Genomic DNA, 16197 nt, shown 5'->3' with positions numbered 1-16197 from the left:
TAATTGCATGTTGTAGTTTATATTCAGCCATCAGGGGGATATTACACCAAGGAAATCAACAAATGGAGCAAAATTACCTTTTTTGGCAGAGATGGTTGTTAACTATTTTCTAGCACACCACTGTTGAGGCTTCTTATAGCATGGTGTCTGGCTTCTGAGAGGAAGAATCCCAAATGAGAGCATACAAGAGAAAGGAAGCAGAAATTTCCAGTCCCCTTAAAAGTTAGTCCCAAAATTGGCACAGTGTCACCACTGCCAAATTCTACTGGGCTAAGTAGTCACAAGGCATCCCTGATTCAACTTCTAATTGTCAGGGAGGGAATGAATTGATGGTGGGCATTTTGGAGACAAGATACCCCAAGACATTATACATACATTCTCCAATTTAATCATCACGATAGCCTTGTGTGATGGGTACTAATATTATTCCCTTTATACAGATAAGAAATTATGACACAGAGGTTCTAACTCAGGGCTCTTTGATTCCAAAGCTGGCGTTTTTAAATATCACTTTCTACTACAGCATCTGTGCCTTTGTCCCTTTTCTCCACAGGGTTGGAACAGCTGTGCTTCCCAGTTCTCCCTGTCTTCCTTGGAATTACATCGTTCTCTCTCCACCATGCAGTCTTACCCCAGCGGCGGGATGGACACACACAAGAGACAGCTTTGTGGAAAGCTCCAGACAGCTTCATCAGAGTGTGATGCATCTTAAATATTTTGAAGGTCACAAAAACTGGGCAAAGAATCCACAGACCTTTGAAATAAGATACCTTTTTGAACTCTGTGATATTAAGGAGCTACATGAAATGGGCATTAACTGGGAAACTGACAAGTTTTTCTCCAACCAAGATATCTAATGCTTGTCAGCAAGATTGAAAGCTAAAGAAAACTTGTTACAACGTGAATGCATTTTCTTTCTCTGACATTGTACTCATTTTTCATTAACTTCCTAACTTACAAGGAGAAGCATTCCTCCAAAGTGAATAAATCTGATCACTTATTTTTTAGTTATGTACATTACAGCCACCACACGACTGTTCTCATCCTCTGCAGATTTTTTTAAATTAAGTGACTTTTGACAGTTAATTTTCTAAAAATCCTAACCCAGTGCCATGCTCCTCCTATTGTTATGGTTGTTTAACTTTTTCTCCTATGGAGAAAATTCTATTATCGTGTCTAGGAAAAATGTGTCGCTCAGAGGAGGGAGGTCAGCACAAAACACAGACCTCTCTAATTTGTTGTGCACTCACTTCACGTTGCAACCCTCCCTAGTGTCCTGACTCATGATTTCAGACCTAGAAACCATCTAGACCTGTGCTTACTTTTCTAATTCTTCTACATATTCCTTGGCAAGGATCTCAAATTTCCATCTTCTGCAAGGAAGACAAGTCCGAGGAGTTCACTGCCTCAAGGCAATTCCCTGTCCTGCAAGGCACTGGAATGCCTGCGCCTCACTTTTCAACTAGTCGTATGGCGGGCGGGGGGGAGGGGCGTTGCTTCACACGATAGAGCTATGCCTGACAAGATATGTACAGACTGAAATCCGATGAGGGAAACTTACGTACGCTTTCAAAACACTGATAAGGAAGGGCAGTACTTTAAGAATAGGACTGCAAGGGGAGGTTGGGGGAAAGTTCACGAAGCGCTATATCTATTACACTGGTCAAAATTAGCAAAGACAATCATTCAAAGTCTCTGGAGGTGGGCAGCCCAGGTGGCTCAGTGGTTTAGCGCCGCCTTCAGCCCAGGGCATGGTCCTGGAGACCCGGGATCAAGTCCCCCGTCGGGCTCCCTGCATGGAGCCTGCTTCTCCCTCTGCCTGTGTCTCTTCCTCTCTCTCTCTCTCTCTCTCTCTCTCATGAATAAATTAATAAATAATCTAAAAAAGCCCCACAAAGTCTCTGGAGGTTGATTAGAGATCTTACAACCAATTGAGATGTATTTAATCAATAAAATCTCTGGAAACTTGGTCAGTACAGTGGGAGACCATAGCATTTGAGCTAGGAACTGTGGCCGTCTCCCAGAGCTCTGCCTGGTGGAAAAAATCGCTCCATTGGGCTAGGCAGCTGAGTGGTAGTTACCATCTCCCCCAGGTCCCTGGGGTAGAAGAACTATTCTCAGTGGATTATGAGGGCCAGTGAGCATTGGAAGTTCCCATATTTCTGACTCCAGTCTATGGAAGATCCATACTGGGCAGTGGCAGCAGCTGACTGCCAGCAATTAGTCCCCATCCCCCTCACACTCACACACAGCCCCTGTTCCACAGGGAAAACCCAGGTGGAGCATCTTTTGAAGGAAACATTCATTACCCCACTATCTCCCAAGGTCTTGCCCCTTAGGACAGATATTTTTTTCACAGCAAAGGGTGAGAGAAAGCCTCAAAGACTGGCAATATTCTGTCCCTGCCAAAGGGATGGGCTATAATGGGATCAGATTCTGGAGCAACTTATGCCCCAGGGCTTTGTCAAAAACAACAGAGCCATCAAGACACCTGGGTGGATCCCAGGATCCTAGGATCAAGTCCTGCATCAGGCTTCCCACAGGGAGCCTGCTTCTCCTTCTGCCTATGTCTCTGCCTCTCTCTGTGTGTCTCTCATGAATAAATAAAGTCTCTAAAAAAAACCCAGAGCCATAAACTAGCAATTAGGAGGCTAACAGCTGGGTGTGATACTGAGACAGGTGCACCATCCAGAAGCTTAGCAGAGAGATCCAAAAACAGAGAGAACCTAGCTAGAACCACAGTCATCCCTGGCATCCAGGGAGAATGCTCACAAGCCCAAAGCTGCATCTTCTAAGGAGAAGCATCAGAAGATATACACTTCAGGGACAACAGGCTTCACTGAACTAGTCCAGACAATGGTATCTTTTGTAGAAATAGAAAAGGCAATTCTGAAATTCATATGGAACCACAAACATACACATGCACAAACCAAATAGTCAAATCAATCTTGAGAAATTCAAACAAAGACATCAAACTCCTCGATATCAAGATAAATACAAAGCTACAGTAATCAAAACAGCATAGTACTGGTATAAAGACAGACAAGGCAGCCTGGGTGGCTCAACGGTTTAGCACTGCCTTCAGCCCAGGGCATGATCCTGGGAGACCTGGGATCGAGTCCCATGTCAGGTTCCCTGTATAGAGCCTGCTTCTCCTTCTGCCTGTGTCTCTGCCTCTCTCTCTCTCATGAATAAATAAAATCTTTTTTTTTTAAAGACAGACCTATAAAACAATGGAACAGAATAGAGAAGCCAGAAACAAATCCATAATATACCATCAACTGATCTTCAATAAGAGAGCAGACGAATGCCTGGGTGGCTCAGTGGGTTAAGCATCTGCCTTCAGCTCAGGTCATGATCCTGGGGTTCTGAGATTGGGCCCCATGTTGGGCTCCCTGCTTAGTGAGGAGCTTGTTTCTTCCTCTCCTTCTGCCCCCTGCTTGTGCTCTCTCTCACTCTCTCTCTATCTCAAAAAATAAATAAAATTTTGGGGTGCCTGGGTGGCTCAGTCGGTGAAGTGTCTGCTTTCAGCTCAGATCATGATCCCAGCATCCTGGAATTGAGCCCTGTATCAGGCTCCCTGCTCAGTGGGGAGTCTGCTTCTCCCTCTCCTTTAGCCCTCTCCCTCTCCCTCCTCGTGTTCTCTCTTTCTCTCACTCTCTCTCAAATAAATAAATAAAATCTTTTTTTAAAAAAGATTTTATTTATTTATTCATGAGAGAATGAGAGAGAGAGAGAGAGGCAGAGACACAGGCAGAGGAAGAAGCAGGCTCCATGCAGGGAGCCCGACATGGGACTCGATCCTGGGACTCCAGGATCACGCCCTGGGCCGAAGGCAGGCACTAAACTGCTGAGCCATCCAGGGATCCCCCAATAAGTAAAATCTTTATTAAAAAACACAATGAGGGCGGCCCGAGTGGCTCAGCGGTTTAGTGCCGCCTTCAGCCCAGGACGTGATCCTGGAGACCTGGAATCGAGTCCCACGTTGGGCTCCCTGCATGGAGCCTGCTTCTTTCTGCCTGTATCTCTGCCTCTCCCTCTCTCTCTCTCTGTCTCTCATGAATAAATAAATAAACTCTTTTAAAAATAAAATAAAAATTAAAAACACAATGAGATATCACTTCACAACTGTCAGGATGACTATTATTAGAAAGCAAGAGATAACACATTATTGTCAAGAGTGTGGAGAAAAGGGTATCCTGGTACACTGTGTGTGAGAATGTAAATTGGTGCAGCCATTATGGAAGACAGTATGGAAGTGCCTCACAAATTATAAATGGAACTACCACATGATCCAGTAATCTCACTTGTGTATGTATATTCAGAGGAACTAAAATCACTGTCTCAAAGAGATATCTGCACTCACGTGTTCATTACAACATTATACACAATAGTCAAGATATGGAAATAATGTAAGTTTCCATCTAGAGATAAAGAAAATGTCACACACATACACACACATTGGAATATCATTCACCTTCAGAAAGGAGGAAATCCTGCCACTTGGGACAACATGGATGTACCTGGAGACACTATGCTAAGTGAAATAAGCCAGACACAGAAAGACAAATATTGCATGATCTCATTTATATGGGGAATCTAACACAGTCAAACTCCCAGAAGCATAGAGTTGAACCATGGTTGCCGGGAGCTGGCAGAGGAGAAATGGGGAGTTGCTAATCAACAGGCATAAAGTTTCAGTTAAACAAGATGAATAAGTTCTGGAGGTCAGCCTTACAACATTGTACTTTAAGAATTTGTCAAGAGGATAGATCTCATGGTAAGTGTTCTCACTACAATAAAATAAAATTAAAAGAAGAAAGAAAGTGGATTAGAGGTTTCCAGGGACTGCAGGGAGGGGGTAATGAGAGTGCCTGCTAATGTGTATGGGGTTTCTTTTTGGAGTGATCAAAATGTTCTGGAATTAGCAGTGACTGTTGCTAACAGTCTAGAGAATATGCTAAAAACCATGGAATTATACCCGTTAAGTGGGTAAAATTTTGATATGTGAATATCTTCATAAAAATTTTTAAAATGCAATGAGATATCAATTTCTACTTATCAAATCAGCAAAGATCCAAAAATCTGATAGCATACTGTGTTGATGAAGGTATCCGGAGACAGGTGCTTTCATACCTTGCAAGTGGGAGTATGAACTAGTGCAAGCATTACAGAGAGCATTTTGACGCCATCAAAGTATGACTGACCCAGCAATTCTACTTTTAGGAATTTATGTTTCAAGTATAACCCACTTTTGCAAAATGACATATGTACAATATCCATTACAGTAGTTTTGTAAGAATAAAATGTTATTAATAGCTTAAACGCCCACCCACAGGAAATAGGTTAAAGAAATAAATTGTGGCATATCCATGCAGTATAATATAATGCAGTGATAGAAAGCATGAGGAAGCTCTTTATATACTAAAATGATAATTTCTGCAATATATTGTTAACAAAAAGCAAGGTGCAGAGTACAATGGATGCCAAGCTCCACTTTGTGTACTAAGAGGGAGGAAGAATATACATGTATATGTATATGCATACATATGGTGTGCGTATGTGTAAATTTCCTCATAGATACATGAAATATTTCTTTGGATATTTATTAAATGCCTGGTGTCAGCAATAGGAAGATGTTTCACTGTATAGCCTTTTTGGTTTTGCAACATTGAACTATGTGAAGAATTACCTATTAAAATAGTTTTGAAGGATGCCTGGGTGGCTCAGCGGTTTGAGCATCCACCTTTGGCTCAGGGAGTGATCCCAGTCGGGGGATCAAGTCCCACATCGGGCTCCCTGTGAGGAACCTACTTCTCTCTCTGTCTCTGTCTCTGCTTCTCTCTTTGTCTCTCAGGAATAAATAAATAAAAATCTTCTAAAAAATAAAAATAGTTTTGGTTTTTAAAATAGATTATTTATTTATTTATTTATTTATTTATTTATTTATTTGAGAGACAGAAGGAGGGAGGGGCAGGAGGAGAGGGAGAGAACCTTCAGCAGACTCCACACGAAGCTCAGAGCCCCACTTGGGGCTCAATCTCACAACCCTGAGATCGTGACCTGAGCCAAAACCAAGAGACAGACGCTTAACGTACTGAGCCACCCAGGCACCCCAAAACTGTTTTTGTAAAGATTTATTTATTATTTAAGAGAGAGAGTGTGTGTGCAAGTGAGCAGGTAGAGGAGCTAAGGGAGAGGGAGAAAGAGAAAGAGAATCTTAAGCAGACTCTCTGCTGGGCATGGAGCCCGAGATGGGTTCTCTCTCACCACCCTGAGATCATGACCTGAGCTGAAACCAAGCATCAGATGCACTCAGGCAACCCCTATTAAAACTGTTTTAGGGCCACCTGGGTGGCCCAGTGGTTGAGCACCTGCCCTCGGCTCAGGTCATGATCTTGGGGTCCTGGGATAGAGTCTTACATGGATAAATAAATAAAATATTTTTAAAAACGGTTTTTAAATGAAAAATAATTAGCCAAAAATTATATAACAAAAAAACACTAGAAAGCAAAAAACACTGATGGTCCCAACTTAGCATGCCCCACTCCCACCAACATTAAGTACCTAGTTTCTGAAATCGGATCATTGTAAGGTAGATTTTCCTACCATGAGGCTTGCCTGTACCCTCTCGTCTCAGGTCAAGCAGACGAACTAACCAAGGTTCCATTATTTCATTAGCATGTACAGAACAGTCTTACCATCACTGATAGTAATGTTAGCAAGATCCATGATCTTATCAGGAAGTCCTTGAAGCAGTTTGCATTGTTTCAACTTTGGTTTTTCCCACTGAGATTTGCCAGTATTCATATTGATTGAGCTGAAAAAGAGAGGAGAGAGGCACAAAAAGCCTTCTCATTGGAGAATGAGGCCAGAATAGTCTTAATGTAAACAAAGAAGGGACACCATGTAGCTTTGGCATGCCTCCCCTCTGCCCACTCCCAGCCTCTGGGCTGAGATAGGGTAGGGTCTGGTCTCTGAAGTAGCTTCTCGAAACTTTGTTGTTCCAGTCTGTAAATGTAACTACATTTATTAGGCAAGGTAGAAGATGAAACCCTGTATCAACAGAACTGAATCTATTAAACCACCAAGCAAAGAGAACTTATTTGCAACTTTTGAGCCAAGCTGGATGCTAAAAGAACAGAGACAGAGGGATCCCTGGGTGGCTCAGCAGTTTGGCGCCTGCCTTCAACCCAGGGTGTGATCCTGCATTCCCGGGATCGAATCCTGTGTCGGGCTCCTTGCATGGAGCCTGCTTCTCCCTCTGCCTGTGTCTCTGCTTCTCTCCCTCTCTCTGTGTCTCTCATAAATAAATAAAATCTTAAAGAAAAAGAACAGAGATGAAGAAAGGCTCCCCTGCCCTGAAGCAGAGCAAATAGCACAAGCAGAGAAAGAGACACAAGGAGGCACCCATTAGAGTCCAGAATAGCAAATGGCCCTTTTTGGCCGGTATGCATGGTAAAAAGGGAGCTTGCAGGTCTTGAGCACTGTATTTTAGAATTTGGACTTAACACTTGGGGCAACATGGAACCAGAGCAGGGGGAAGGCGAGGAGACTGCTCTAATAGTAGACAAGGGATAAGAGTAAGAGTCTGCACTGGGGTCGTGGCAGTGGGGATGGAAAGGAAAAGCTACATGTGAGCTCTGATTGTGATCACAAAACCAGCATGATTTGCTGACTGATTAGATGTATGAAAAGAGTAGGACCCAGTCCAAGATATTGCCTTCCAACAGAGAGCTTTTAAGCCTCTGTCAAAACCTGCTGCCCTTCTGGTCTGCCTACTTAAGTTAATGGTATAAACCATTAACAGCAGAGAGTCAGAGAAGAGAGACTGATGATTTAAAGAAGGAAAATGATAAGGCAACAATAGAAGGGTGATTTAGTAAATTATTATGGCCCATCAATGAGGTAGATTCTGCGGCAATTTTTCAAAATGGTCATTAAGAAGAAGAACATAAAACATAGAAAATGTTTGATCAACTATTGAGTGAAAAGGTAAATCACATTATTGAGATGAGGATGGTGATTACTGCTACATAAAATTCCATAAAACTTAAAGGCGCACAGGGAACAGAGAGATGAAAAAATTCTGCCAACCTAAAGCCAGCTTTATTCAGGTGGCGGGATTGTAGATTACTTTTTCTCTTTTGTCTTCTGCTAAATATTTTTCTAGAATGCTCTTATGTTACCTGCGCATACTTAAGTCAGTCCAAAGGGTGAAAGAAGGCAGGATGGAGTAGAGGGGAAGGCGGGAGCCCACTCAGACAAATGACAGAAGCATGGCCCCAATTAAGTAGATCTTTGAGTCTCTGAACCAGCAATTAGAACTTGGCCAATACGTACCAGATTCTAGTAGCATTTCCATTCCTGTTTTTTATGCATCTAGTTTGGGCTGTCTCAGTAGGGTTGGTTAAGAGCCATTTATAGGTTCCTTTGTATTTAGAGACTGTCTCCTGGGCTTCACACTTTCCCGGCTCTACAGAGAAACACAAGTAAACACCAGCAAATAAAAGAGGAAACTTTTTCTACCAGGCCATTTAAACCAGGCTTCACTGAAAATACATGAAATATTGCCTTAAAATAAAAGAAGAAAGCCTCCCAGGGGGCGCCTGGGTGGTTCAGTAGGTTGAGCATTGGCCTTCCATTCAGGTCATGATTCCAGGGTCCTAGGATCCAGCCCCTCATTGGGCTCCCTGCTCAGTGGAGAGTCTGCTCCCTCTCCCTCTGCCCCTCCCCACTGCTTGTGCTTGCTCTCTCAAGTAAATAAATAAAATGTTTTAAAATATAATAAAATAAAATAAGCCTCCTGGGAAAAACTCACACTTAGCCCTTTTCATTAAAATCACAAGTTGACAGGACAGTTTTTTTGTCTTGGTTTTTTAAAATGCTACATTTGGGACACCTGGGTGACTCAGTGGTTGAGCTTCTGCCTTCGACTCAGGGTGTGATCCTGGAGTCCTGGAATTGAGTCCCACATCAGGCTCCCTGCGTGGAGCCTGCTTCTCTCTCTGCCTGTGTCTCTGCCTCTCTCTCTCTCTGTCTCTCATGAATGAATAAATAAAATCTTTTAAATAAATAAAATTAAATTAAAATGTTACATTTGCATGAAAAAAATTCAGGCCACACACAAAAAATCTAGTCCTCAACCTGCCAACTGCCCTCCTTCTGAGGTATCCACTGTTAGTGACAGGAAACCAAGGGCTGACTTCTCCTTCTGGGTAGTTCCTCCCTTCCTAATGGACTCTGGGGTGGATTTGGTTTTAGTAAACCCAATATATCTGCCATTGCCAATATTAGACACAAGAGCTCTGCTCTGCTGGTGGTGTGCCAAGGGCAAGGTTTTGCTGCCAAGTGTCACTAAGGGAGAAGTGACCTGGGCTAAGTGTGTGTTGTAAGTTTCCAGGTTCTACTGACCACCCACTGGGTTTGTGACCCTGATTCCGGAAATCTTTCCTTCAGGTATTGACAGAGTGGCCAGGAGAAGTGGCCCAGCCAGCCTAGTCTGGCCATGTCAGCTTCCTCTGAGGACAGCCATCAAAGCCATTTGCAAGGTGGGCTCTGCCTGTGGCTTCTATGTTTCTCTGCCTCCCATCTCACTGTCACTTGCGATCACAGCCTGCCCTCTGCTACCTAATCAGTTTGTTGCCAAGGATTGTGTGTTCTAATGCCTCTGTGTGTTATCTGGGTTAGCCTGATGTTTTTCCTGCAGTCCACTGGGGAAAAGTAAGAGAGCTGGCAGCCATGGGCAAGGAGATTGGAGTGGTCTAATAGCCTTCCTCTTTACCATTAAAGGAAAGAAATGCCCGTGAGACAAATTCTGGACTGTTCCCAGATCACTTTACTGGATGAATAGCCTGGCTATATCAATCAATAAATTAACAAGCATCTATTGGACAACTATCGTGTGGAATGAGGAAGCTCCCCAGGCCTCTGAGTATTTATGCGAGAGAGACAATCCTCCCACTCTGTTGATAGACTGGCCACTGCTGATAGCCAGAGCTGACCAATTGTCTCTGGTAACCCCTCCATAGTTTTCATCAGCTCTTACGGGTAGGAAGGTTGTCAGGGCAACAGAGCACTGACAGTGTGGAAAGAAACATGAAGACAATTCCTACCCCCCCCCCCCGCATCCCCCCCCCCCCCGTCAGAACTCAGAATGTATTACTATGCATGCATTATGACCTTTATAATGATGGGAGTGAATGTGTATGGAATACTACCTCCCCCAAAATTACCTAGTTTTTCCACAACGTGTTCAGATTTCACTAATAACGTTAGTTGACCTTGGGTGAAGTTTCCATGTGTGAGGTTGTCATGTATTTTACTTTTGATCCTGCTCATCAATTCGATGGCTGCTAAAGAAGAGCTGGCCTTTAGGATAGCCCGACAAACATAGCTAAAGAGCAGAGCAGAAAAGAACCATGTTGCAGTGAGTCAACAGAGTGCCACTTGGCCTGTGGTGCTGAAATTCTACACAGATGACTAAATTGAGAGTCCATAAATAGCAAACATTTTACATCTATTAAGTGGCAAATCTTAAGAAATGATGGAAGACAACATATTGAAATCTTCTGATAAATTTTCAAATGCAAAAAAACAACTCAAAACGCATTTTCAAAAGGTCAGCAACATTTGCATTATAATAAAATCAACTTGGGGCACCTACGTGGCTCAGTCAGTTAAGCCAGGCTCTTAGTTTTGGCTCAGGTCAGGATCTCAGGGTCCTGGGATCAATCCCGACTTTCAGGCTCTGCACTCAGTGGGGAGTCTGCACAATCCCTCTGCTCCTCCCCCACTCAAATAAATAAATAAATAAATCTTTAAAAAAGCAAACTAAAATGAAATAAAATGAACTAGCCATTTGTTCTCTAGGAGCTTGTGCTAATTAATAGAGAAGATGGAGTACTCAGGATTTATTACTTCGGAGAAAACCTTTTATCCTTCTGGTCTCCAATTTATCCATCATTACTGCAAGAAGGCAAATGGCACATGCTCAATTAGTCTCTAAAGATGTGTTCTGCAGAAGGCCTATTTCTATAATAGAATAATAATGGAGATAATGGTAGTGATAGTAGCTAACATTTGTAGCACTCTCGCTCCCTGTGTTTTGACTCATGTTACCTACACAACAGCCTTATGAGTAGTGCTATTAAGGTCCCCATTCCTTAGCGAAGGTCACAAATACCTAGTATATCCCTAGAGTATTCTGTCCACTAAAGGATACATTGAGAAAAAATAGGGCTGTGCTTGACCTTAACTGCTGGAGCAAGGTCCTCAGACATTCTAATTTTCTCTGCTTTTCCATTATGGAGCATTTTTAAGATTCAAATCTTAGGGACACCTGGGCGGTTCAGTTGGTTAAGTAGCTGACTGGCTCAGGTCAGGATCCTGGGATCAAGCCCTGCTTCGGGCTCCCCACTAAGCAGGGAGCCTGCTTCTCCCTCTCCCTTTGCCACTCCCCCTGCTCATGCTTTCTTTCTCTCTCAAATAAATAAAATCTTAAAAAAAAGAGTCACAAGCTTACCTAGACCTTTTCCCCATTTGTTTTTGCCAATACTTCTTTTGGAAGCACACATTTCCTACGTTTCCTACAGCTGTGTTAACTGAAAATTTCTCTTTGTCCAATCTAAGTCATGCCTCCCTCTCCACTGATTCAGGGTCAGTAGAGTCCCTGTCGCCCCACCCTTCCATATGGAGCCCATCTCTTCCCAGCTCTCATTTTGCCAATCTAAAGAGGACTCCTCACTTTTAAACCTCTCCCTTTCCTGCAACAGACTCTTTACTCTTAGAACCCTGAACATATCAGTGACCTTCCCGTGAGCCCCTCTGAGTTGCACCAAGCAGGGCAACAATAGCCAGCATTCTAGGAGGAGCCAGACCATGGGTCTGAACAGGACCAAGGTTCCTTGCCGTGTTGTTTTTCCACTTCCCTGCTCAGTATTTCGTGGACTTTTTGGATGACAACACTTTATTCCCCATCCCCAAATTATGGCCACTTTGAACCCCATCTTCTCTTCACTACAAAGAAGCAGGAGGCAGGCTGCTAGGCTGCACCATGACCAACTGAAACAACTTATTTCTTGAAGGCAAAAGCCCAATTACAGCATCTGTAAAATAACCACCAGGTACTTTGATCTCCTTCTGACAACTCTGACCGACAGGCTGAAAATACAGAATTAAATGGAAGGAAAATCAGAACTAAATGTACCAGCTATGAATAAACTCAGCTCCTACCTGGATAGTACATGGGAAATTGTAGCCATTCCTTGCCCTTCTCTCTGTTCCAAAATAATGCAAAACAAAAGTACATGGTCACTGAAATCTTTAAACAAACATCACATTTGAGTACAGGGCTTATTGTTAACAATAGCAATCATAATTATGCTTTACATTTATGTAACTCATTGCCATTTGCAAATCACCCTAAAAAATCAATGCACCTAGTCCTTATATTACCCCTGTAGTGTGGGCAATGCAGGGTTTATCACCCCATTTCCTAGATGATGAAGCTAAGTCTCAGAGAAGTTAAATGATCTGCCTAGTATCACACAACTGGCAAGTCACAGAACTGGGAGCAGAATCTGAGCTTTCTGGATCTGGACCCTAACATGATGATGATAATAGTAAACACTATCAAGCATTTACTATGTTCCTGTGTTAAGTACTTGACATAAATCATCCCATCCCATCTTTCCAACAGCCCTATGAGGAATGGTAATATTGTCATCCTCATTCTACAGGTGAGAAAACTGAGGCACAGAGTGTTTAATTAGGTTGCCCAAGGTTTCCCAGTCAGGAAGTGGAGGAACAGGGATTATAATCCGGGCATCCTGATTCTGGGGACCACGTTGTCACCAAAAGGCATTTTACACCTATTTATTTGAGAGGACTTAGGTCAAGTTATCTATAATGTGTTAAATTAAGAAATTAAGACTCAGTTCTTTATAGAAAGCATTTTAAATGCTGGCAGATTATTTGGAAGGCACTGTAGGCTTGATTGTACTTTGTGAAATCAAAATATTTATCTCATATTTAAATACCTTACTAAGTCTGTGCTTATTGATCCTTTCAGAGTCTATCACAGTAAAGCTTTGAGGCACTGGAATAAGTACTGAGTATTGGGGCAAGAATGATGGGAGATAGTTTTATCACACTCTGATTTCAAATCTATACAGATAAATGGTAGATTTATTATGTGAATGTCAGTCTTGCAAACAGTTGTGTCATTCTTGGGAGAACCAGGCTTTTGTCCAAGATGTCTACAACCAAGAAATTCCATTTGCAATTTATAATCTCCAAGTCACTCCACACTCCCATAGCCCACAAAATGTACCTCAAAAAACTGCCCTGCAGGGAGTTCAGAAAAGCAGAAGATGGTTTTCTTACTGGGTTCTTGTGCAGATGCCAAAGAAAGTAATGTAATTTGACCCTCAATGACCACAATTGAGCTTTGCTCGATGTACACTTGGGAGAAGCACTATTTTACTTACATCTACTCAGGTATTGAAGGAGTCACAGGTAGATTCATTTTGAAAATTACTTACTACAGTTTGGTCCATGGTTATTTTTCCCTCAGAAGTGCCTCTGTATCAAAAGCATAAAAAAATGGTGCCAAATACATTAGTACAAAAGCTCAGGAGAAAGACAACTGTGAGGAAGAACAAGAATTCCCCCAGCTTGGAATTCAAATACTAAGGCTTTAAGGAGACACTTCAAAAGAGCCTCGTCATTATCTGCATACCAAAATGGTAGTAAGTATTTGACTAAGCAACCCCACTTCCAGGAATCTATCCCATAACAGTACAGTAAGGGTACATACAAATATATGTGCAAGAGTGGAAATAACTGAAATGTCCCTCTCTAGGTAATTGGATATATACATTGTGGCACACCCATGCAAAAGAATCCCATGCAGTCATTAAAACGAATAAGCTAAATCTGTACATATTGGCCTGAAAAGATGTACATGATGTACTTTAAAGCAAGAAAAGAAGGCTTTAAAACAATATGTGGAGTAGAATCCTACCCTCTTAGTAAATATGTGGCAACAAATCTAGAGGTATAAACCAGAGTTCTTGGACAGGGTAGGGAAAGGCAGTTCTCTTTGTCATGACTCCTGGATACTACTCAATTCCTGCCAGTTGCACTGCAATCACCTCTCCAAATTTGTGCCCCAGGCAAGTCTTAGACTAGTCAGCATTCCTCACTTTAAACATTTCAAGTTCCCTTTGGAATTTCTAACTCCTAATGAAAGTGCATTATCGGAAAATAAAGGGTCTTATAAATCTTCACCATTGGCCATTCCTAACCTTCATCCTTTAAGGCATGCTTTTTCCCCTAAAGTCACAGAATCATAGCATTTTAAAGCTAAGAGGGGCATTAAAGGTAACTAAATCCAATTCCACCGTTTCGTCCATTTATTTTCTTCTGTTTTGTTCTCCCACTGGCTTTACACCCTACAGAGATAACAGAAATTTCTTCCTTATTCTAAAGAGAATCTATACTCAGAAGGGAAGATGCAACTCAAAATGCAGTCCCTAAATCTCAGACAGAAAAAAAAAACCAGAATGCCCTCAAACTGCCTTCCACTCACAATAGATGACACTCACATACCTGCTTTTAATTTTAATAACCAGATTAGCAACAGCAAATTCACTGTCCTGAAATATAGAATTCAACTGTAAAAGACAAAACATATCAGTTTTAGTATTTTCTCTCCTCTGTTCTAACCCAGGAAAGTTACCTGAGACAATGTCATCATTAAGTTGAATTTATTATTTTGGTTAGTTCAACATTTCCATCTGCTCCAGTCAGTTTTTCAATTTTGGGGCTGGATTGTGTCCCCCGCCAAATTCACATGTTGAGGCCCAAACCCCCTAATGTGATTATATTTGGAATTAGGGCCTTTAAAAGAGACAATCAGGCTAAATATGGTCATAGGGTGGAGCTCTAATCAGATAGGACCGGTGTTCCTATAAGAAGAGGAAGAGACCCCAAGATCTCTCCCCCCCCAATCTGTGTGTGTGTGTGTGTGTGTGTGTGTGTGTGTGTGTGTGTGTATGGTATGTGAGGACACAATGAGAAAGTGACCATCTGCAAGCAAAGGAGAGAGATCTCAGGAGAAATCAACCCTGCCGACATCTTGATCTTGGACTTCCAACCTTCAGAACTGTGAGAAAAGAAACGTCTGTTATTTAAGCTCCTCAGTGCATTGTATTTTGTTATGGCAGCCCTAGTGGACAAATATACCTGCCTATTTTCAAGCACTTATAATCATGTCATATATACTTGCAAAGAAATGCTGGTGGGGAAAGAGAGGAAACAGACATGATCATTTACTGTTGGTGGGATGCAAATTGACATCACCTGTCTGGGAGGCCACTTAGCTCTAGCTTTTAAAATGTGAAATGCTCTTGTCAAAAAAAAAAAAAAAAAAAAAAAAAGAAATGCTCTTGTCTTTTGATCTAGCAATTCCAGTTCTGGGTATTTATTCTATAGAAAAACTCAAGTGCCTCCAATATTTATTGCAAGGGTATTATTGTCAGCATTGTTTCCAAATAGAGAAAAAAAAATAAAAGCAATCCAGATGTCCACCAATGAATGGCTGGATCTAAAAAAAAAAAAAAAACAAATACTTCTGTATGTTGGCAAATTGAACACCAATAAAAAATAAATTTATTATTAAAAAAATAAAAAATAAAAAAACAAATACTACATTACAATCATCTAGTGAAATCCTCTGTATCTGTTAAAGGATATGAGGTAGGTCAGTATTTGCAGCATGAATATGCTCAAAGATATACGATTAGGGCAGCCCCGGTGGCCCAGCGGTTTAGCGCCACCTTCAGCCCAGGGTGTGATCCTGGAGACCTGGGATCGAGTCCCACATCAGGCTCCCTGCATGGATTCTGCTTCTCCCTCTGCCTGTGTCTCTGCCTCTCTCTCTGTGTGTCTCTCATGAATAAATAAATAAAATCTAAAAAAAAAGATATACAGTTAAGTGAGAAAAAGCAAGTTGCAGAATGGTATAATTATATGATTCCAGTTATTTTTGTAAAATAACATACATGAATCAGTATTATTGCAGGCATAGGAAAAAATCTGAATGAATATAACTCAGACTGTGAAGAGGAGTCAATACAAGGAATAGTATTAGAGAAAACATTTACTTTCTGGGTCTCAGATTTCAGTGTCTAA

The 16197-nt window shown here is 41.8% G+C and overlaps 1 protein-coding gene across 1 annotated transcript in view; it reads right to left on the bottom strand.

Moving 5' to 3' along the window:
• ADGRG4 (adhesion G protein-coupled receptor G4) overlaps positions 1-16197 on the bottom strand; it is an 85664-nt gene that overhangs the window by 44987 nt on the left and 24480 nt on the right. The window contains exons 5-9 of the mRNA XM_049107841.1: positions 14590-14678; positions 12235-12315; positions 10236-10396; positions 8344-8476; positions 6702-6820 (exon numbers count right to left, since the gene is read on the bottom strand). Coding sequence (XP_048963798.1) covers positions 6702-6820; positions 8344-8476; positions 10236-10396; positions 12235-12315; positions 14590-14678 — 583 coding nt within the window. The remainder of the gene's footprint in view (positions 1-6701; positions 6821-8343; positions 8477-10235; positions 10397-12234; positions 12316-14589; positions 14679-16197) is intronic.

This window comes from Canis lupus, chromosome X (assembly GCF_003254725.2).
Source record: "Canis lupus dingo isolate Sandy chromosome X, ASM325472v2, whole genome shotgun sequence".
Taxonomy (NCBI): Eukaryota; Metazoa; Chordata; class Mammalia; order Carnivora; family Canidae; genus Canis; species Canis lupus.
The sequence above is the reverse complement of the archived record's forward strand: the minus strand, read 5'-3'. Positions and strand labels throughout refer to the sequence as shown.